This window comes from Macaca mulatta, chromosome 6 (genome assembly GCF_049350105.2).
Source record: "Macaca mulatta isolate MMU2019108-1 chromosome 6, T2T-MMU8v2.0, whole genome shotgun sequence".
In the NCBI taxonomy this organism is placed as follows: Eukaryota; Metazoa; Chordata; class Mammalia; order Primates; family Cercopithecidae; genus Macaca; species Macaca mulatta.
This window is the reverse complement of record NC_133411.1, coordinates 133,622,654-133,646,655: the sequence shown is the minus strand read 5'-3', so window position 1 is coordinate 133,646,655 and position 24,002 is coordinate 133,622,654. Positions and strand designations below refer to the sequence as shown.

The 24,002-nt window shown below is 40.8% G+C and overlaps 1 protein-coding gene across 5 annotated transcripts in view; it reads left to right on the top strand.

Annotated features, from left to right (window-relative positions):
• The window catches only part of ZNF608 (zinc finger protein 608), a 112,891-nt gene that overhangs the window by 32,232 nt on the left and 56,657 nt on the right, over nt 1-24,002 (top strand). For all 5 annotated transcript variants that reach the window (XM_078004481.1, XM_078004484.1, XM_015140666.3 and 2 more), the window contains one exon: nt 15,635-15,890. In XM_078004481.1, coding sequence (XP_077860607.1) covers nt 15,635-15,890 — 256 coding nt within the window. The remainder of the gene's footprint in view (nt 1-15,634; nt 15,891-24,002) is intronic.

The following is a 24,002-nucleotide window of genomic DNA, read 5'->3' as shown; positions in this document are numbered from 1 at the left end:
TGATCCGCCTGCCTCGGCCTCCCAAAGTGCTGGGAATACAGGCTTGAGCCATGATGCCCAGCCAAAATGTACAACTTTTATTCAGAATAAAATTATGTTCTGTGACAAAGATTGGGAGTGGGGCTTTTGTTAATAACTTATTAAAGTTTAAAGAGTTATTAGAGCTCTAGAATGCAAAAATGCAGGAGAATGCACTTAACACTAAAGCTACCTGAAAAAATTTCACCTATCCTACCCTCCCCCACTCCACCAAAACAAAAGTCATGTAAGATTTAACTGAGTACTTCCTGTTATATCCAGTACTTTTAGACCTTAAGTCTAGGTGGCAAGTTTATTTCCCAACTTCCTAAGAGTGGCTTTGACATGAGCACTACTTTTTCCTGGTATATTTTAGGACTGTAATTAAAATAAGCACTATAGTCAGGGAATAAATGTTTATTGGTAAGTATTAACATTGATGAACAAAGGTAATTAACCAAGCTGCTTATTTAAATGACTTGTGGTTGAAGGAAATCCCCTCCTTTTTTTTTTTTTTTTTTTTATTAAATGAAACAATTTAAATTTAAGTTGTTTTGATGATGGTTATTAGATTTTAATGCACTATGGAAAAATACCCATGAGTAACTTAGAGGAGATAGCCATTCAGTGATTTAAATAGATGCTTCATTTAGTTTTGATACCTAAAGCAACTATATTAGAGTTTCTAATGCAGCTATAAAATATGAGATAAATGCATTAAAGATATAGAGTATGGTTTTCATTATGTAAAATATGTATGCATAAGTAAGGGCTGGTTGGTAATATTAAAAATAAAAATAATGATAACATTTAAAAAGATTTTTTTACACCACTTAAAAATATATTTTCTGTTAAAAAGCAGTATACGTACATATATCTATGAGCTTTATGAAGTGTGTATATTACCATTATGGCAAAAAATAAGCATGCACTTTTTAATTTTAGAAGATAATAGTTTTTCTTGACTGATTATTTAAATCATGATTCAAATCAACTTGATTTAAATGTAGTCTAGATATTGCTAAAGCTATATTGCAGGTGTTTGTCAACTAGCTAGAAATTATTTTAATGGTTAAGGGAGTGCATAATAGAAATATTTATTTTGCTGCAGATATGGCAAGCTCTGTCACCCATGGGGTGCTCGTACATGGATATTAGACACATTTGTAGAAATAAATAATGAATATTCTGGAAATGTGATGCCAAGAGAGTGTGGTCCTGTTTACCACCCCTGCTATCCTTCATTTCTTTGTGGCATCATTTTTTTGTGTTAAAGAGTAAATGAGGTGACTTGGTAACTGTGCAAGAATAAATGGTTAATAACATTTATTTTTATTTACAATTCGTGCATTCTTTTGAGACCATTTTCATAGAGTTTGTTTCATTTAATTCTTGAAGTACCCCTATAAAATAGCGGAGGCAAACATTCTTAATTCTCATGGATGTTGACACTAGAAGTAGAAGATCCTGATTTCATTCTTAGCCTGGGTTTCTCTTAGGATGTCAGCTTTTAGAAGAGGAAAAATCACTGTTCTCTCCAAATAAAATCTTATTATGTAGTTGGTTCTAAAGAACCTTAAATATTCAATTATAAATTCATCCCTAGGTATTTTGAAGTGTTTCATTTAATTTGAAAATTGTCCTCTGGTTTTCAGAGACTATAGCAGTATGTTTTTAATGTGTTGGTTTAGCCATGTGACAAATTAAGAAAGGCTTATGAACATTTGTTATTGAGATTGGTATTGGCAAGGACAGTAATAACTAACATTGTTGAATACTTATATGATAGAGATACTGAGGGCTTTATATAGGATCTCTCGTTTGATGTGTCTATTACATTAAATACAATGAGGTAATACTATAATCTCCACTTTATAGGTGAGGAAATTGAGGCTTAGAAAGGTTAAGTAAATTTTCAAGATTATACTAGTAAGTAAATGATCTGAGATTGAAGCACAGAGACCACACTCCTATTTATTACACTATATTACCCAGTTCAAAAGCATTAGTGAGACATGTGACATGTGACATTGACCTGTCATACTCTGTGAGAAGCAGCTTCTGGGACTGATGGCCTTCGTTGTTCATCCATGACTAGATTTCTGGATGAAAGAACCCCAGGTTTCTAGGAGGGCTTGTTTCATTTCTAGTTCTCAACAGAATGTGTTTGAGAACTTGATTTTTTCATCTAATTCATTCACTTATGGGGGAATTAAGATAAAGTATCCTGGTTTTCAAGCTAAAAATGTACCAAAAACACATTGCAATTACATAGGATGCTTAAGTTTCTTCTTTTAGGAATAGAGAGGTTATCATAGATTGACAGTGTTGTTTTTTTAAAAAGTTTACTTCTTATGTAAGCTCCATGAAGGGAGGGATCTTGTCTGTCCTGGTTATTATTAGCACCCAGCATAATGGCTAGTATAATAAAAAGATGTTCAATAAATATTTAATGTTTTACGTTATGACTGCTTAAGTTAGAACTGGAATGTGGCTCCTCATATCTCTTTTGGTTTATGACTCTTAGGTTTTTTTAAGAGTTAGGTAGTAGTAGGTACATTTATTATTATTTTTCATTCAGACGTGGATCTAGATGTTTACTTTTAAAATCTACACTTCTCTCCACTCCCTACTTCCTTTTTCCCTTCCTTCCTGCCTTCTTCCAACATACTGTTAACTCCCCCTCCCCCTCTCCACCAACAGATATTAACGTCCAAGACTGAACCTAAATGAGCTCTTGAATTCACTAGAGCAAGGATTGGCAAATTTTTTTCTGTAAATGGTTGATAGTAAATACTTTAGGCTTTGCAGGCCAAGAGGCAACATCACGTATATTATGTAGGCACTTGGGTAACAAGAGAGAAAACAGATTTCCACAGAATTTTTTAATTGACAAAAATTAAAATCCAATGACAATTATTGAGCACAATTTTCGGTAATACAGATCTACTGATGAGAAGAATGAAATTTTTCTTGTGGGAGAGAATAACATTCCACTTAAGTGTTCAAAGTTAATGTTTGCTGTCATTACATTGATTGCAAAAGTTCATCTGTAGAAAACATTCTTAGCTTTCAGGCCTTAGGAAAACAGGCAGTGGGCCAGATGTGGACCATGGATCATCATTTGGTGACCTTTTAACTAGACTGTGGACTGAGAAATCCCTAAGCAGGGTCACTTCCCCTAGATATTCCTTCTCCTAAAGGCTCATTGCTCTAAGACTGGAAAGGGAGGATGTTCAAATGGGATTTGTAGAGTAGAACCACCTTAGGGAACTAGTGAATATAAAGATACAAGAGTAGTGAGAGAGAAGGGAAGGAGAGAGAGTTTATCTCTGTTCAGGGACCAATGGTGATTAAGGGGCATGTGCCTTGGACGTCATTCTGGGAAGGCCGGGATCAGGTGGTGGGTGGGGATAGAGGTTTGAAAAAGCTTATTTAGGATACATATTACTTTTGTGATTTAGCTTCCTGAAATGAAGGGCTCATTATCTTGGCTGTCCGTGACACACAAAGATTAAGGGTCATGGCATTTGGGGATGGGATCTGGTTTCTCAAAGATCATGCATCATCTAATGGAAAAATAGGTGACTGCAGCCATGGTGTGGAGTCATTTCTTCACCTAAATTGAAACAAAAGTTTCCAGGTTGGTGTAGGGGCAACACTGTGAGGCTGCCAGTGGCTGTTAGGGTAAAATTAAGGGAATTATTAGGAATCTACAGCTTTTAAAAAGCCAGCTGCTTTGTTCTTCTGGTAGCTGGAAGGAAAGCAGGGACCATGGGCGGGCAGCGTCTTCTCGTGGCTTCTCCATGGCGTCATTGGACACCAGACTGCCCAGACCTCCCTACTCTTAGAGCCCCGCTCCTTAGATTAGTTACCCCACTCTCCAGGTTTGCCGGTACCTCTCCAGCCACTCTGCTCCTTCTCACTCTTTGTGCTCCATCACTATGGAGGCCTACAGGGTTTCGCCCCTTCTCTTTACATTCTTTGCATTTTCCCTGAGCCATCTCAGCCACTCCACTGGCTTCATTACTTTCTCTTTGCCAGTGGTCACAGAGCTGATCTAGGATGATCTAATTCTATCCATCTGCCTGATAGACATTGCCCAACAGGCGATCCTCTGCCCATCCTCCCCATCCCAGGCCATGACACTGTCACCAACTGAAACAGACCCCTGGGGCACATCTTTGAGTTTGCCCTCCTCTGCCACCTTCCCGAGTCTGACCCCTCCTCCCTATCCCCCCACCCCAACACAGGTGCCAGGTCTTCTTGGAGTACTGTAATAGCTTCTTTTTTTGTGTTTTGTGATGGAGTCTGGCTCTGTTGCCCAGGCTAGAGTGCAGTGGTGCGATCTCAGCTCACTGCAACCTCCACCTCCTGGGTTCAAGTGATTCTCCTGCCTCAGCCTCCCGAGTAGCTGGAATTATAGGCACGCACCTACACCTGGCTAATTTGTAATGGTTTCTTGTCTTCCTTCCTCCAGTCTTGCCCTGTCTCATCTGTTTTCCCGTGGCTTCCAGTGTGCTTTTTACCACATGAACAATCGGATCCTCCCGTTCCCCTGCTTTAAAATCCTCAGTGCCCACTTCCAACTTCACAGTAACCCCTCAGATTCTTAGCCTGGCCTGGGCTCTTGTGAATTCTCGGGTATTCCAGCCTTAGCTCTCTCTGCTCCCCCACCCCCTAAGCTGCCAGCCCCTTCCCAGAGTGTACCATCCAGAGCTGCCCAGCCCCACTCCACCTCCCATCCCTTCAGGCTAAGTCCTCCACTTCCTTAACACACAGCTCAGCACACTCCCTGCCCCACCCCCTTGGTGCTCCCACAATGCCCTGGGCTTAACTGACCGTCTTCAGCTCTGACCACACTTGGCTCTTCGACCACTGCTCATCTCCTCACCTTTGGCATATTGTGGCACCTGGCAATAATTTGTTGGATGGAGGAATGACTTCCCCAACAGTGAGGCAGCTTAAATGGCAACCCATCTAAAGGGGAGGGCCTGGGGTTAATACATGATTCCTGTCACACAAACTAGGTCTTTATGCCACCTTGGACTCACTTGTGGATTTCAGGACCTCTGCATGAGGAGTTGAAATAATAGTCTCCAAGCATCTACCCTCTCCTCTCTGCTTTACTTTTACTCTAAAGTGGAACACCCTAGCATCTTTTCATTAAAAAATTAGTTTAAAAAATGATAAAATAGTATATGGTCATGTTAAAGTTCAAGCAGCAGAGAAGGCTATACAATGAAAAGTGATTCCTTCTTCCTCTGTATGTTTCTATATGGATAAAATTTCTGAAAGAACACACAAGAAACTGTTAGAAGAGGGTTCTTTCTGGAGAGTGATCTGTTGACTTTTATTAATAAAATCTGCTGTGTTCTCAAGGTGGGGAAACCGAATTATGGACCTGTGAGCAAGGAGCTTTTTGTGTGTGTGTGAAGGGCTCTGTGAGAAGAAACTTTTAAAAGTGGTTTAGGTTTAGAACTTGGTAGAGGGCATGATAGACCCCATTGGGACAGGCTATGGCCTCTTGTTTTTGCTCCTGACCCTGAGAAGTAATTTATCTCTTAAGACTAAGTTTCCTCAGTTTACACAATCAGATGAGAAAACCCACCCTTGCCTTTCTCTAGATGTGTAGTAAGAATGAATGTTTCTTTAAAGAGTCCTTGACAATAGATATGTAGCTAAGTATTACATATGGATGGAAATATAGTATACGTGCATGTATAGAGATGGTGTATGGGGAAGCTTTGTCATGTTCTCTCTAACCATTCCATCTCTGTGATAAACTATGGAGAGCTTTACCCAGTTGCTTAACTGTGATTCACAATGAAATTACATTTCCAAAACTTTGCTTAATTTATTAAAATTGATCAATGTTTTGGGTCAACATTTGGGAGGTATGGAAAGAAGAGGCAGGAGACACACATAAGAGGCTTCTTAGACATATGTTGAATATATGTGAGCAATATTCAGATTTTGCAGGGAGAAAAGTGAGTGGTACCAAGATAGTATCCTGGGCAGGGAGTCAAAATTGTCTTCTTCTGTGACCGACCCGTGATGTTTTGGATGCTTCTGTGGCCTTCCCTTTATATGGATCTCAGCTCACCGCAATCTTTATAGGACACCACATAGCTCCTATACAGTGTGACTCAGGCGCTTCCTTGTCATTTCATTTGTTATGACCAGCATGTTTCCAGTTTGTAATTCAAATGTGTAAAATTTTGGTTGAAAACACTCCTTTTAGGTGGTTGCAAGTGAGATTCCCTAAAAGAAGATAAGAAAAATAACTGATGTTAAGCTGAGAGAAATCGGAATGTGGTGGTTTCCAAAATGGGCTTTTCTTTATTCTCCCTGCCTTTCTTTCTTCTTAAAATCATGTCTGCATCCAGAAGCGTAAGGATGAGAGACTTCTAACCTTTCCCTGATTTCAACCTAATTTCAAGGAGAAATAAGGGTCACACAAGGACAGTGTATTTATCAATGACCAATATCAACTAAGATACATGCATTATTCATGTGTTTTGAAATTGATTTATTGGCTAATATAGGCACAACCATGTTTAGGAACATCCAGAATTTTCCATTGAACTTTCTTTTTAAAAAGTTTCTCTCTTAAGGGATTGGGAACAAGATCTAATTGATAGAAATGGAATTTGCGTGGAACTTTTCAGCTTTGTACAAAGGGCCTTGTGAAAAGGATTAATCCAAGAACACAGACTTTTTTAGTAACTTTACGATGGTCTCCTTTCTTTGTGGCTTATTTTTGTGCTTTAAGTGTCTTTGGAAATAGGATGAGAGGAAATCAGAGAACTCTTATGAACAAGATATGAAAACACTGATCATTTACTGCTACTATTTAAAGCACACACAGCTCTGTGAGTAGTGAAAGATGTCAGCGGCACTTTTGAAACAGATTAAGTATCTGTGGCTCAGCAGTAGGACAGGTTTTCAAAGAACACAACTGAGGCTAAGTATGTGACAAATGATGTGGTGTGGTAGAAAAGAGTCCCCGTGTCTGCTCCCCCTCCACCAATATCGCTTTGCTATAGAACGCTACACAGTTCAAGGTCTTTGAGGGAGGAATTTAATTTGGCTTCATAACAAAAGAAATTTAAGACATTGAGTAGAGTGGTTTAATTATATTCCATCTTTACATACTCAGTACCTTCTGTTTTGCTTTGAAAACTGTCATGACTAGAGAATGAAGTTAAAAATAGTCCCGGCTGTTTAAAGCATATTTTACACATGTAGCTGTGTACGTGTACATTCTCTTGCTTTGAGACTTGTATATAGGGACCCTTCTGGCAGTCAGACACGAACAGTCAGTGACCACCTTTCCTCTCCATCCCAAAGTGGTGCCATGCAGACCCCAGAGTTTTTTTTTTTTTTGAGGCGGAGTCTCGCTCTGTCACCCAGGTTGGAGTGCAACAGTGCAGTCTTGGCTCACCGCAACCTCCGACTCCTGGGATCAAGCGATTCTCCTGCCTCAGCCTCCTGAGTAGCTGGGATTACAGGTGCCACTACTACGCCCAGCTAATTTTTGTATTTTTAATAGAGACTGGGTTTTTCCATGTTGGTCAGGCTGGTCTTGAACTCCTGACCTCAGGCGACCCACCCACCTCGGCCTCCCAAAGTGCTGGGATTACAGGCGTGAGCCACTGCACCCGGCCTCGGATTTTTGGCATTCTGGAATTTTGGCATGGTGGGGGTTCTGGCTGGAGGTGGAAGCATCCGTCTTGGCCCCAATGGCCTTGGGGCCAGAGCCCTGGTCTATCCCCAGGCCAAGTCCTACCAGATCAGTTGCTAAGCCTGAACAGCACTTGAGGGCAGGGTTGGTCTTCATACCTGGTAATGAGAAAGTGGAAATGGCAGTATAATTCCCAGTCTGTGCATAGTGGTAATTTTAGAATTGGATGATTTAAAACAACAATAACAATAAAACAAAAGCTGAGCTTTGGTTTCAGTAAGGTTTTAAAGTGAGGTTTCTGAAGGGATTGTAGTATTTTCTTGCAAGCCTGAGATTCACTATTCTGAACTATGGGTAATAAAGGGTGATTCAGGTATATTGCTTCCAACATATAGAAAAGGGTCAGAAATTACCCGTGGAGAAAGGTTTCTTTCCATCTCATCTTCTATTTTACATTTAGAAGGGTTTGCGTTTGATGTTAGACCAATGTGGGGCCAAATTCTGGCTCAGCCACCGACCCTGAGTGACCTTTTAAGTTACTTAACTTTTCCCACGTTTCCTTTTCCTCATCTGTAAAATACTTCCCTTAACAATTTTGTAAAGATCAAAAGAGAGAATGCACAGTATAATCCCTCCTACACTATATGTGGTAAGACAGTTATAATCCCTCTATGTTGTGTGTGTTAAAAAGTAGCTGCTGATGTTACTATTTTTATGAGAAAGCCCATGGACTTTAAGATCAGAGAGCTTTGGTCTTGAATTTCAGCTCCTTGGATAAAGTTGCCCATCCTCTGAGATCTTCAGTTTCTGCTTCTATAAAATAGGAATTTTGTGAGAATTAAAGGAGATAGGAGAAGTCTGGTACCTTAGACCCTCTGTGAGAATTTGCCCATGTTGTTTTCTCAGCAAGCTGCAAAGCGTAAATGGCTTTGATCATGGTTCTGAAAGGAAGAGTTGTCTGCATCGCATTTACGAAAGGCAGAATTAGAAGTGACCAAAATTCAGTTGTTACAGGTTTGTCCTTTAGGGATGGAAATTCAGCCTTGCTGATTCGTTTTGGAGAAAAGATCAGTGCCTAATTTAAGGAAACGGTTTTTTAAGCTTCTCCTGCTTTGCTAATGAAGCAGTGACGTCAGGCAGAAAAAGTAAGAGACTGCAGCAGTGGTCACCTCTAAAGAGCTGTGATTTCCCCTATATGGTAGTGGAGTGTCTTTCTAATGCTTTTTAAATGAAGAGGTGACTATGGGCAATCTCGTAAAACAGCCCAATACCAGGATATGGAGAAAAAGTGAGCATTAAGTAATCGTGCCCCAGCATTCTTACAGACTATAAAAATATTGGCTCTGAGCAAAGTAAAACACCATTCCCCCTCTGGTTGTTGGCGATCCTGGGATTGAGGGGTTAATAGCAGGATAGGTGTGGATATTTTTGGCAACAGATGGGAGAAAGCTGTGGCAAGCTTCCCTGTCAGGGTTTAGACCTGATTCCAGGTAAAGGAGGAAATCTCTCTGCCTTCTGGAGGCTTGCTTCTTGGCAGTCCTGGGTTTCACCTTCTCCTTCTACCTGGCAGCAGAGCCACCTGAATGTCTCTTTGTTGGGTCTGGGTGGAGCAGGAGTGCTCGAGGGAGCCCTCTCCAGCCCTGCCTTAGCCACCTATCCTCACGGGCTGTCGGTTTCCTGGTACTGAAAGCATCACTGACCAACACAGTGAAATGTCCCAGTGATGAAAAGCTGTCCCCACCAACACTCCATCTTTGGATCCTTCCTTGCCCATCAGCACTCAGGAAGCCTTTGAAAGAAGGTGAACAGAGACAACATTGCCAGGATTTCCCTGCAGATTACACGCCCCTAACCCAGCCCTTTGATTACACACACTAAGTGCCACTATCTGTGTAAATAACCTTTTCTTCCCTGTCTCCCTTCAGCCTCCCTGTTCCCTCCTCCCATGCTCTTAGGCTCTCTCGTGTGATAAATAGCCAGGCTACTGCTCAGCATGCACCAACACCTGGGAATAATCATGCAAAAATAACAGTGAGAGACTGCCGCGTGTCTGTTCTTGACATTAACTTTCCTCAGTTTGACAGGCTGCCACCACCAGCTGTTAGACTTATGGGTCTTTTTTTTTCCAGTGGAGATGGCTGCTTTCCTGCTTTCCTCTTTTTTTGGGCTCTAATAGGTTACATCAGTGTCCTATCAAGATGACAGAAAAGAGCTTTGACAAAGAAACCATTGCTGAAACAGGCCAGTTCTCTATTCTGATATTTTATTCCAGTTATTAGTATTATTAGACTAACAATCCCCCACACTGATTTTTAAGTGAGGAGTATCTGATTAGAACTATATTGTGTTACTCCCCTCAGAAAGGGATTTGTAGTTGCCTCTTGTGAATTGCCTTTGAATGCAGCAAATACTAGCATTTGGTCCCATAGGGCCAAACCACCTATCGATTGCAGGTCTCAGATATATTTGTAATAATGATACTAATATTGACAATAGCAGTAGCCCCTATTTACTGAGTGCTACCTTCTACCAGGCCCTGAGCTAAAGTTATTTGTATGATCTTATGTAGTAGTCACATGAACCAGGGGTTATTTCCGTTTTACAGATGAAGGCAGTGATTCCCCAGAGCGATCACACTACTTGCTTAAGGTTTTGTAGCTAACAGTAGAGCTGGGATTCCAACTCCCAATGAAGACAGATCCCTGCCCCACCCTGTCTTCCATTAACACCCTACTTTTTGCTCTCAGGCCACCATGAAAGGTCCTTTGGTTGTAGTTCTACAATTATCCTTGTAATTTTGCTGTATTTGTATGATTATTTGACTAGTGCACAGTCTTGCCCACTACACAGTCAGTTCACAAGGGCAGGGATCTGGTCTGTTTGGGCTACTCTTGTTCTAGCAGGTTGCACGGTGCCTGGCACACGGCAGGTAGTAATTATTGGGTGGATGTGTGATAAGAGTTGAGGTGAGCTGACTGTTAGGGCAGCGGTGCATGAAAAAAAGCTGCAACTAGAGATTAGGAGGAGGAGATTCTGTAGTAGTACGGGACTCATCAGGACCTTCATGGTGATCCCATCATTGCCATAAAATTGTAAAATGGGGGTGGGTTAAGCCAGTCGACTGCTGCCAGATGCCAGTGTATGAAAGAAGCAGTATTTCCCCAGGCTGAGCTTCTCAAGGTTAAGCCCCCTTTCTTATATTTTTAACATACTTTAACCGCACTTAACCATGCATTTGGAGGGGATTATAGATTTATGTTAAATATAGTAGGATATAAAAAGGAGCTTTGGAAGGTTGTGTGCAGGGTTAGGGAACTGTAATATCAGACCAGGGACTTTTAAGCCAGTGTTTACTGAGCTAAGCACTATGCTGAGCATTCACTTTGCACGGATTATCTCACTGAGTCTTCACTGCAACTCTTGTGGGGGTAATTGTTATTATTATTCCCATTTCTTAGAACTAGACACTGAGTCTTAGAGAAGAGAAGCCCGGTAACTTGCTCAGGGTTCCACACAGCAGGTACTGACAGGGTCAGCATTTGAACCCAATTCTGTCTGCTAACAGAACCAGAGGTTCCAGGCGTGGTATGCTGCCTCCTTACTGCAGGGAGTCCTTGTGGCAACTGTGGCCACCCTCTGCCTTAACGACCTTCATTGGCTGAAGAAATTATGGTTCAGTGTATGGATCAGTGACCTGAGAAATCAGGGTGCAGTGGACTTGATCTTTTGTATAAGGCAAAAATAACTACTGAAAATGCTTTAAAATCCTGCTTTACATATGATACATGTGACTTCACCTTTGACACTGAGATACACAAGAGAACTGAAACCTTTTGGGGGGAGCAGCTCCTGCTGAGTGCACTACCTAGCAGAAAGAATTGGCCACACTCTTTGAATTACTTCCCTTCCACTCTTCTTCTGTTTCCTAGTGTATGTTGAACTCCTGTCAATTTTCTGCTTGTGGGATGCCATCGTTTTATGTGTACCTGGGCTGCCACTAGAGATAGCTTATTACACTTGTACAAATACGGGCCACAGTTTTCTCTCAACTGAGTTGAGTAGGTCGGGCTAGGCGACATTCTGTGATTATTTCAGGGAGAGGCTAGAAGCACAAACTTCAGCATTCTCTGGTTGGGCAAGTCACGTGGCAAGGCTGCGGTGAAGCTCAGTCCTGTCAGCTGATGCCATGAGGAATGTGGGCCCAGGAGAGCACATTATTCAATTATTATTTTACGAAAGAGGAGAAATTTAAATTCTTCTCCAATTTACTAAAGTGTTGGTAAAAAAATTGGAATGTTTTAAAAAGTAACATACCTGCCAAATAAAAACACCTCTGGGAGTGGCTGTAATCCCCACCTGCAAATCCTGTTCTCGTTAGCTACCTCTAAGGAAGAGGGGCCTATGGTAGACCACGTGGGTAGACTTTGTGCTCCACCTCGTCCCCAATCCCAACATCTCACAGTGGATGGGGGGAAGGTGCGATTCTCCTCTCATTTGCTTCTCCTCTCACTGGTAGTGCTGGTCTGGTACCTATGGGAGTGGCAGTTCTGAGTCACCATGAAAAGCCGATACTACAGTGGAAAAACGAACAGAGAAGTTCACTTGTGCAAGTCAAAGATGTGAACCTCAAAACAATAGTAACTATCGGGTTTAAGCCTTAAAAGCCTTAAATAGTCTAAAGACTATTATCACGTTGGGGTACTATTTATGATTAAGTTTATATTTAGTCAAACTCTCTGAACCTTGTCTTTCTCATTTTAAAACATGTTGAATTGGGCTCAAACGTTCTTGCTATAAATATCAATTGAACTTTCATGGTTGCATTTGGATTGTGTTAATGGAAACAAACACAATTAATTTACAAGTAGGCCCAAAGTACTCTGGCTTCTCCCCTCAAGGCATCCCGGTTCCATAGAAATTTGAACTTGGAAATTACATAAATATGAGAGAGAGAGAGAGAGAGAGAGAGAGGGGTGTGTGTGTGTGTGTGTGTGTGTTTCTGCATGCAAATATATATCTATAGGTGGAGTTATGTTGAAATAAGGCTTTAGTCTAGAAACTCTGTTGTGATGGGATTTGTCATCAATATTAGGTGACTGAAGAATGCATTTGCTGTTGTTTTTAAGAGACGGACTTGCTTTGTTGCCCAGGCTGTAGTGCCATTGCATGATCATAGCTCACTGCTGCCTTGAATTCTTGGGCTCAATTGATCCTCCCACCTCAGCCTCTCGAGTATCTGGGACTACTCTCATGCCACAGTGCCTGGCTAATTTTTTTTCTTTTTTTTGAGATGGAATCTTGCCCTGTCGCCCAGGCTGGAGTGCAGTGGCAAGATCTCAGCTCACAGAAAGCTCTGCCTCCCGGGTTCACGCCATTCTCCTGCCTCTGCCTCCCGAGTAGCTGGGACTACAGGTGCCCACCACCACACCCAGCTAATTTTTTGTATTTTTAGTAGAGACGGGGTTTCACCGTCTTAGCCAGGATGGTCTCGATCTCCTCACCTCGTGATCCACCCGCCTCAGCCTCCCAAAGTGTTGGGATTACAGGCGTGAGCCACTGTGCCCAGCCGTGCCTGTCTAATTTTTAAATTCTTTTTTGTAGAGAAGGGGGTCTTGCTGTGTTGCCCAGGCTGGTCTCCAACTCCCAGCCTCAAGTGATACTCCTGCTTGGAGATCCCACAGTGTTGGGATTACAGGTGTGAGCCACTATACCTGGCCAAGAATGTGTTTTCTAGTTGAGGAAAATGGGCCTCAGAGAGGTTGAAGGACTCTCCAGGGTCATAAGCTAGTTAATATCAGAGTTGGTGCCAGTCCTAGTGTTAGTATATCTTGCCACCATAACTCTCATTGCCCTGTTGTGTTCTCACCTCCAAATCAGAGAATTGATATGCTGTAAGACTCTTCATCTCTAATTTTATTTCATTTTCTTATGCATCCTATTCAAGCTACATTTGTTCTCTTGATATTAATGTAGGCTGTTGATCAGGTAATATGAAGAATATTTTCAGAATAATGTTCTATTATTTCTTTTCGATTTATACATGTGACATCGAATTGCAGTCAATTTACAACTAACTATACAAATTAAGAAGCTGGAAAGCCTGCCAAAAAAACCCCAATTTTCTTTGGTCTCTATTTTTGACTCTGGAAAGTGATTCTAATCTCAGACAGTCTTTTAGTTGTAATAAAGACTACTAGGTAGCATTGTTTTTTTCCCCCTTAAATTTCCTCTCTCAGAACCCCTTTGTTCATTTGTCAGCTCAGTTTTAAAATAAGAACTATCAGTGTGAACTTTGATCCACATTAAGCTACATTTACACAAAAGCATAAATCACAGTACCTGGGGTTTGGGGCTGTTAAATGCTTTTCTTTCCTGGGCTCTGTGATCAAGAATGCAGAACAATAAAAAGCATGGAGCAAAAGAAGTTTTATGGCAGCTTTGAGAGCAGGAAATTAAGTTTTTTTAACATGCAGATGGGTGAAAGGCTGTTCTGTTGCATCTTGGATCACTCAGGCAAGTGAACGTCAGTTTATCATTTTAGTGAAATGCAAACTGTAGAAATAGTTCCTACAGTCATATGAACAAGGAGCCCACACAGATGACTGCTTCAGCTGTTTAACTAGGAGCACACTTCCTCATATGACTCTTGAAATACACTCTTTTTGTTTTGTTTCTTTAAAAAAAAAAAAAAAAAACCAAAAACCAACAAAGACTATATACTATCACGCCTGTAGCCAAGTGGCTACAAAAGATAACTTACAGTGGATAACTGGGAATCTATGAACAGCAGAATAAGATAACATTTTTACCAGAATGATCTTCGATCTGTCCTGTTTACATACAGGATTTGTTAGCCCAACTGATAATACTTGTGAGGTGTCATCCCTTAAATGTAGGCCGTTTCTATGTGCAACACAAAGACATAGATAATCTGGAGTCCTGGTACAAATGGGCTTTGTGTGTGGCATTTTCACAACCAATAATCAGGGTCAGAGCTATCTGTAGCAGTCCTAGCAATGGGCCAAATGAATGTACTGTTTAGTACATGCATAGCCTTTGGTTTCATTATGGCCAGACTTTTAAACTTTTTGTGATGAAGAACTCCTTTGCTGCTCTCCTGGGGATAGCGGTGCAAAGGGGATGTCATTGCACCACAAGATCTTGTAGTTGGCTGTGATTTACATTTCCTCTATTTAGAGAGATGGTGGCTGAGCCTTAATCAAGCTCATTAAGGATCTTTACCAGTTTAACCACGGAAGAATTTGTGCGTTGGAGAAACTCAAGTTCTGTTGATGTGGGGCACACACATTTATCTCCCCCGGATATGAATTCTGCTAAACTTTGCAATAGAACACTTAATTAGGAGTTGATTCTGAATACATGCTAACAATATCCAGTTTTTATGTTTCGGTGTAGATTGTAAAGTTCATATATTTATATATTCAGCAAAGCTAATATATTTTAGTAGTGATTTAATTCATTATGGTTTATAAAGTGCTTTGAAAACAGTTTTAGTTCATCTCTTATACTTAAATTTTTAGTGTTTATTGGAGTTTCTCCTTTGGAAAATGTTATAATTTTTAAAATGAGATTTCATTACATGTCAGAAGTAGCCTTAATTTTGCAAAACATGTTTCATTCACGTCTGCTGAGGCTAACGGTTGTCCAATGATGAATTTAGAAGAGCACTGAAGGCCTGCTTATGATTCAGGGAGCTAGCGCTCTCATGTTTACCTTATTTGGCATGAAAAAACAAAATGCTCATTTCTATTCTACTTTATATTTTGGCACCATTGAAACACTCAAAGCATATTATAATTGCAAATGGAATTTGGAATGGTGATATATTCTAGAAGTGGTATAAGCAAATTGCATTAAAAGGAATGCACGGAATGCAGCCCTACTGCAGTAAGCCTGTCTGTCTTTCAGGTTGATCCCCTGTTTACAGTGCCAGCGCCACCACCGCCGATTTCCAGCAGTCTCACGCCTCAGATTCTACCCTCCTACTTTTCCCCATCTTCATCCAATATTGCAGCACCGGTTGAACAGCTTTTGGTTCGGACTCGTTCTGTGGGTGTCAATACGTGTGAAGTTGGAGTAGTGACAGAGCCAGAGTGTCTTGGGCCCTGTGAACCTGGGACCAGTGTGAATTTGGAAGGGATCGTGTGGCATGAAACAGAAGAAGGTAAATACAATTTATTTTTATATATTTCCCCATGCCCTCTTCCCCACGATGTATTTATGTCCACCTGTGAGGAGAATTGGTTTTGCGGTATTCAGAGAGGAATGAAAAGTGTTTTTTTTCCGCTCTCTGGATTTGTGTTGGAAGGAAGAACTGTGTTTGTCCTCTTGTGCATGGCTGCTTTTACATTGCGGATGAGTCAGGTGTTTCGAAAAGTGATTCTCCTCTTTTAAGTGCTAACATGGAAGGACTGTGAGAAGCGGGTTAGGGTTTACTCTGCCCCTAAAAGGTATTGTGGAAATTGGGAAGGGAGATAGATCTCAAGTTTATGTAATTCTTAGGGTGCCAACCAATGTGTCTATCTTGACATGGTTGTTTTTGTGTTATGGAGGCTTATATTTATTTTCTGAATTGAACCAAGGTTCTTGTACGTAGTGAGGATCATGGTCATGATGTGGTTGTGGCCAGCTGGTGCTCGGAAGTAATGAGGCCAGGGCCAAAGACTTAAGCCCTAGTAAGCCGGTCACTTCTCTTCTATGGCCAGAGACATAAAACCTTTTCTGTTCCTTAACTCGGCAATCCATTTGGCAAATGCAGTCCATTGGCCACAAGACAAACAAGGTTCAAAGGAAATGGATCAGGATTAATCTATCATCGCTATTGGAATATACATCAGAGCATATGCCATGCCGATAGTGGATCCAAATCTTGGCCATGTCTCATAGCACATGACCACCAGGTACAACGTGTTTCATATGGCCAGTGTCATTAACAAGCCAACCAAAACAAGCCAACCAATAATTGAAAACTAAGTACCAAGACGAGCTGCAGTGCTCCATTGGGGAATGAGTAGAGTAGAAGGGATAAGGAAGAAGCATGCTGCAGGGTGCTTCAGAGTGTACCAGGGAACAAAGAAAAATGAAGGGGTGGGGAACTTTTTTTCCCCTGTCAGTTAGATTGGTCAAAGATAAAGGAGATGACAGTTTGTTGATATCGTGGTCATTTGCCAGAGGAGTAAGGGCAGGATGAGGGTAACAAGAAGGGTCTGAGAGTCACAATTATTCATTCGATTCCTCTGAATCAAGGGGGAAAATTTGAGGGCCAAAACTCAAAGGGAGAAGGTGAAATGTATTCAAAAGTGACTGAGTGAATGGGGAATGTTGAGGGTAAGTGCTGGGCAAGAAGTAGTTGAGAAAAAATAGTTAAGGATAGTGACAAACTGGGGAATGATAGAAGAAAATAAGAATAAATTAAAATCAGATGACAAGTGTTGAGTATAATTCTTAAAAGGTAGTAAATGGCTCAAGCTGTTTCAAGGTAAAAAACAAAGGTTCTTAGAGAACTCTGAATTCTACATTTTACATTAAATATACTCTTGTAGGATATGTTTCATAATTAAATAAAAAATATTTGTAGATGGCACCGGTAAGTATAAATAAAGAGTATACAAGAAAGAATCAGAGAAAAGGTCTGAAAGTATGACTATGGTCAGCTCTTGTTTGCTCAGAGGGAAGTGATTAAAATTTACTTTTGTGGCTTCAGAAATGTTTGAGTTTTGGGTCTCTTCTTTCTTTTTGTACTTTTAATTTGAGTTTTTCAGATATTCTGGGAAGCCATTTGAAACAATACCGTGGAACCACATTGGGAGGAACTGATGTTGGAGGAGTCAGAATTTGTCTCTTCTTGCTTGTCTGTTCAGTCACCCTCCAGTACAAGGGGTCCCATGTGGGGAGCAAGCTTCTATCATGTTATTCTCTTGGGTTGTGCAGTTTGCCTTCCCTTTCATTTTCTCTAAGGGAAATGGTGGATAAGGCTTTCAGACTGACACTTCGGTGTGAAAAGTACAAAAAAGGATTCAAGACCTTAATAAGGTCACAGTGAATTTGTTTAGGTGCGCACATTTTCAGGAACAGCAAAATATTTGGAAAGTGTAAGGGTTAATTTCCCTAAACTTGAACATCAGATTTTTTTGTACTTGGATAATTTACTCATTAGGGTGAAATGCTGTCTTCCCATTTCTTAGCTATGACTTAGCACTCCCATCAGTTTATTGCTTGTCATGATTTTATTTATTCAAGTGTGGAGTAGGACTAAGTTCCTGCAGTGTGACCTCACTGGGTGGTAGATGTTGTAAAATTAGCCACAGACTTTCTGGAACAGCTGTAAAGCTTGAGTTATTTTTCACTTTGCTTAGAAGTCTGCTTAGTTTTGACTTTTAACCTTAGCCTCTTCTCAAAGATAGGATTATTTAGGAAAAAAATCAGGGTCTGAAAACTATAGCAGTACATAAGTTGATGTGGAATTTTGGGCATCTGCTTAAAGAGCTGTAAGATATTATTACTATTATTATTATTATTTGATAGTGATATACATAAAGCCTCACCAGTTCCACTCTGTCCTCTGAAAAACTGGTCTCCTGAGTCCAATGTAGCTGCTTTTATATGTGCTCCGATCCATCCATTTCTGTGGATATCTTTGTACATTCGTACAATGAACTGATAGCTTTAGAAGGTTTTCAGGCTGTTGGCAGCTCCAGCTTTCTCTTTACTGCCTCACATTTTCCAGGATTTGGAATGTGTGGATGTTTACTGTGGTGACAAGAAGGAGCTGGAGCTGTTAATAGAGTTATTCTTGCTGAATAAACTAAACTTCTGACCTCCAAAGAATTTAAGAACTCGTCTTAGTAAAGGCCTGGGTCATAAGATGTATGTTTAATGTGCAGCCATTTGCAAGAGCGTTCCATTTGCATTTTTCTCACTACAGCGTGTTTAAAGCTCTTGTACCAATTTAAAAATTAAACCCACTTGACCATTAATTTTTTCCTTTTGGGAAAAACAAAGAGAGACACAGAACAAACACGTTGGGAGCCAGTTATTTGGCAGGGCTGAAAGAGAGGGATTCCAGGAGAAGGGGAGGGGAGAGTAAGCTACAATAGTTTTGTAGTATGAGGTTTCACTAACAAAGAGCTTCAAGTTGAGCATTTATAAAACTGTCAGGTGCCTTTGACTAATGTCCTGTAGATGGAGTTGAATAAAATCCTGTCCCTGGTATTTTCACTTTGAGAGTACTGTGTAACTGATAGTGTTTTCCACAAACCTAATTTGTTACGTGCGATCATATGTGTGTGAAGGTCATATATATGCGTGTGTTTTAAGATCCTAGAATTTTAAGAGTTCATGTCTGCACTCTTTGGGGAATATTGAATATTACTGTGATTTCTTTGGATGGTTGAGAATTGCAAAACTGGACTAGGAGGATCCTCATTCAATACTTAATTGTTTCTTGTGTTTAGAGTTTCTCATTAGAGGAGGATTCTTTTAGTCATAGTCTTTCCCCTAGTGTTACTGCCAGTACATGAAGTACTGGTTGTCTAAGAACCAAGTTGTGCTCACGAATAAAGTGTTACTAGTGAAGTTCCCTCTGGAAAAAATTAATGGGTTTCAGATCATGCCTAATAGGAGAGAAAAACTATTACTACATTTGGATGTTTGGTAATTCTACTCTGATCTTTTTTCTTTAAGGTGAATGCATAGGACCAATGATGTATGGTACAAAATTACTCACAGATGTTGGAAAGAATTTCCTTAGCATTTATTCCTGCCATTTGGGACACACATGCCTCTGTATAGTCATTTGTTTGAAAATTTGCTCTTAAAAAAAAAAACCGGAAAAAAAACATAGTGTATATAGCAATATGTGTAATACATATGTGCTGAACTTGGCTTTTTAGCCTTTATGAATGTGTTTCCTTTTGATTTTTATTGAATCATGTTTCCTATTGGCTTTTTTTTTTTTTTTTTTGCCTTACCTGAATACATACTTGGTTTAGCTGCATCTGTCGCCATTGTGATGACTGTTATTTACTACTGCTCTGCCACTCTGTCATTCACGACCCTTTCACTTTCTTACTGGTTAAGTAAAGCCAAGAAGAAAAGAAAGTGAGAGAAAGAAAACTGGTACTTGCCAAAGACGGTTCTCAGTGCTGTGCCTTTGAATCACCTTGGGAGCTTTTAAAACCCACTGATGCCCAGGCACCACCGCAGGCATTTTAGTCTGGGTTGGCGTTTTGGTCTGGTTTGGTATTGGTGTTTTGTCAAAGCTCCCTAGGTGATTCTAATGCGCAAACAAGGTTGAGAACCACTCTCGTGGCAAAGAGTTTATGTCTTAGCCCTCTGCAAGTTCCTTGACCTTTTCCCTGTAAGGAAGACACATGTGTTATTGCTTCACTTTCCCAGATATAAAATGGACATAGGGACACCTGTCCTGCTTACCTCACAGTGTCCATCAGGATGCTATGGCAGGTGAGCAGAGTTGTTTAATCACTGTGCTGATGAAGAAGAGGTCTGTCTTTGTTCCTCAACATGAACTCCACAGAGGATTTAAGAGGCTTAACAAACAACTGGTAGTACCAGTCTTCCTAAGTTATTGATATGGGAAGAGTGGACCCTACTGTTGATTTCTCAAGTGAGCCAGATGCAATACTTCTATTTCTGTGTGGCCTCTGCTGAATTATTTTTGAGATGATTCAGAACCCCATAGTATTAAGGAAAGTTGTTAATGTACCAAATATAGAATTGTGCTCGGAGAATCAGATTTTTCGGGGGTGGGGGCAATGGAAATACAAAGGGCAACTTACCATAGTGACTGTTGTTTTAATGAGAAGACTCAGCACCTGGTGTGAGAGGAAGAATGCTTGTTTGTATGAGGACCTTCTTCACCTGATGCATTTTTCAAGGAAGGAAATTGACTTTGGGAATCAGTGTTTTCAGGGTAGTTAATTGGAGAAAGAAATGATTCTTTCTTTTCTTTTTCTTTTTCTTTTTTTTTTGAGGCAGAGTTTTGCTCTTGTTGCCCAGGTTAGAGTGCAGTGGTACGATCTTGGCCCACTGCAACCTCCACCTGCCAGGTTCAAGTGATTCTCCCGTCTCAGCCTCCTGAGTAGCTGGGATTACAGGCACGCGCCACCACGCCTCGATAATTTTTTAATTTTTAGTAGAGACGGGGTTTCTCCATGTTGGTCAGGCTGGTCTCGAACTCCTGACCTCAGGTGATCCGCCCACCTCGACCTCCCAAAGTGCTGGGGTTACAGACCTGAGCCACCCCACCCGACCGAAATGATTCTCTTTTAAATCACCAGAGATGTTCTTAAATTCTTCTGCTTCGGGCTGGGTGCTCCTGTATCTCCAAAGTCATAAAGATGATAGTGTTTAAGTGTGCAATGCAGGAGGAGGTTCGAGCTAATTCTTGGTTGTTTTTTTTTTTTTTTTTGAGACAGGGTCTCAGTTCATCGCTCAGGCTGGAGTGCAGTTGTTGTGATCATGGCTCACTGTTGCCTTGATCTCCTGGGCTCAGGTAGTCTTCCCACCTCAGCCTCCCAAATAGCTGGGACCACAGGTGCATACCACCACACCCAGCTCATTTTTTTTTTTTGTATTTTTTGTAGACACGAGGTTTTGCCATGTTGCCCATGCTAGTCTCGAACCCCTGGACTCAAGCGGTCCACCCACCTTGGTCTCCCAAAGTGCTGGAATTATAGTGAGGTATCTCACTCAGCCTCAAGCTAATCAATTTAAAAGGTAAATGATCCTATGTAATGGAAAATGAATCTGTGGTATTGTTATTCCTGTTCTGCAGTATTTGCTTACCAATCTTACAACTGAAAATAGAACTTTTCTTTTGAAATTCTGATAAATTTGAGGCAAGATTAAACATTAATCCAGGCTTACTTTGTATTTTCAGTAACAGCATGGAGTTGGTATAGTACTTTACAGAATGAAATACTATTTATTGAGGTATTTCATAGTGACTTTATCAATTCAACTTTGACTCCCAAGAGGAATAAGATGTCTGTATTTTGTTACCCCTATCCAAATCAGTGGCGATTATAACAGTGCAATGATGGGGAACTTGAGATGTCTAGTGCGCATGCTTCTTATGACTCCTGTGCTAAATGGAGATAAATCAGCCCCCAGTATGTGAGTTGGGCAGGTGAGCATGGTTGTTTAATTACCATGCTAATGAGAAAAAGGGCCAAGTGGTGAGCCTCAACGTGAACTCTACAGAAGTTTTGAGAGGCTGGAAGAACTACTAGTTAGTGCCACTCTGTATTGGCTGTGAACTTTCCCCTTGGCTTCCTGGGCCATCTTGCCATGGAAGTTGTTAGTGAAAGTGTGGGTGGTTCCCATCATTCAGAGCAAACTGTTGCAAGGACAGAAAACCAAACACCGCATGTTCTCACTCATAGGTGGGAATTGAACAATGAGAACACTTGGATGCAGGAAGGGGAACATCACACACCGGGGCCTGTTGTGGGGGAGAGGGAGGGGGAGGGATAGCATTAGGAGAAATACCTAATGTAAATGACGAGTTGATGGGTGCAGCAAACCAACATGGCACATGTATACATATGTAACAAACCTGCACGTTGTGCACATGTTCCCTAGAACTTAAAGTATAATTAAAAAAAAACAAAAAGTGTGGATGATTCCTTGAGGTTCATCACCATTGTCAGCACAGCAGCTCAGGGTAGCAGTGCACTTCTGAAGTTCACAAGTGCTACCCACTTTCATATGGAAAAGGCAACCCAAATAGTGAATCAAATCTGTATATTTACCATCTTAGTTACCTCTGATTATTCTGAGTACATTGATGAAAAAAAATTTTTTTAGTAAAAATAAAATCGAATTAAGGATACATAATAAACAACAAAACTCATCAGGGTATTTTCATTTTAAGATTAATGAGGGCCTGACACGGTGGCTCATGCCTGTAATCCCAGCACTTTGGGAGGCCAAGGCGGGCGGGTCATGAGGTCAGGAGATCGAGACCATCCTGACTAACACGGTGAAACCCCGTCTCTGCTAAAAATACAAAAAAAAAAAAAAAAATAGCCGGGCATGGTGGATGGCGCCTGTAGTCCCAGCTACTTAGGAGGCTGAGGCAGGAGAATGACTTGAACCCGGGAGGCGGAGCTTGCAGTGAGCTGAGATGGCGCCACTGCACGCCAGCCTGGGTGACAAAGCGAGACTCGGTCTCAAAAAAAATAAAAAAAAGAAAGATTCATGAAATGTTAGCAGCTTCATAGAAAAATACAGAAGGTAGAAAAAAACGAAAGACAGGTCTTCACATAGGCATACAATAGACAGTCAATAAAGGTGTACTGAATGGAGAGAAAGGAAGGAATTGTCCTGGGTTTTGTGCCATTTTCCTGGATTTGCTTTACTTGTGGACCTACTTGTCTTATGCTTTTCCTGATGAGGGATTGCAGCCAAATTTGGATATGATGAGTGATTGTGTATTTTGTGGGAAAGCAACAACATAGACCGTCACTTTAACTCTTGTCAATGTGAAAAGTAAGCTGTTGTTGAGTAGGATTCAGTTTAATGTTTTAGATCAAATATTTGTTTTTTGGTGTCATTTGTGTATATATTTTCGTGGTGACATTAGGTGCTAAGTAATGAACCAATAGGTTTAAAACTCACTATGTAAAGACACTGTTACCTCTTTTTTTGTGTTGGTTGATATTATAGCCAGGTTTATTCTTATATGTGAATATATAATGGAAAACTTTAAAACTAATTTTTTCTTAGGACTTATGGTAAAAGATGTAAGTGCTATCTTATAATATTTGTATGTATATGTGGTATTGTTCTGCTTTTTGGTCTTCTTCCTGTAAAGAAGGAATTAGTAAGAAAATCTTTTTTTTTTTAGAGAGAAGTCTTGCTTTTTTCCCCCAGGTTTGGGTTGAGTACAGTGGCTTTATCTCGGCTTACTGCAACCTCTGCCTCCCAGGTTCAAACGATTCTCCTGCCTCTGCGTCCCAGGTAGCTGGGATTAAGGTGCCTGCCACCACGCCTGGCTAATTTTTGTATTTTTTAGTGGAGACGGGGTTTCACCATGTTGGCCAGGCTGGTCTCGAACTCCTGACCTCAGATGATCTGCCCGCCTCAGCCTCCCAAAGTGCTGAGATTACAGGCGTGAGCCACCGCGCCTGGTCAGGAATTAGTAAGAAAATCTTGAGTGTCTTAATATTATAGTGACTTTGAGCTGAAGAGGTATTTTCTAATTACAAAATGGAGATGGCCTCGTTGGTTGCAAAGAATAGCTTGTTATCCT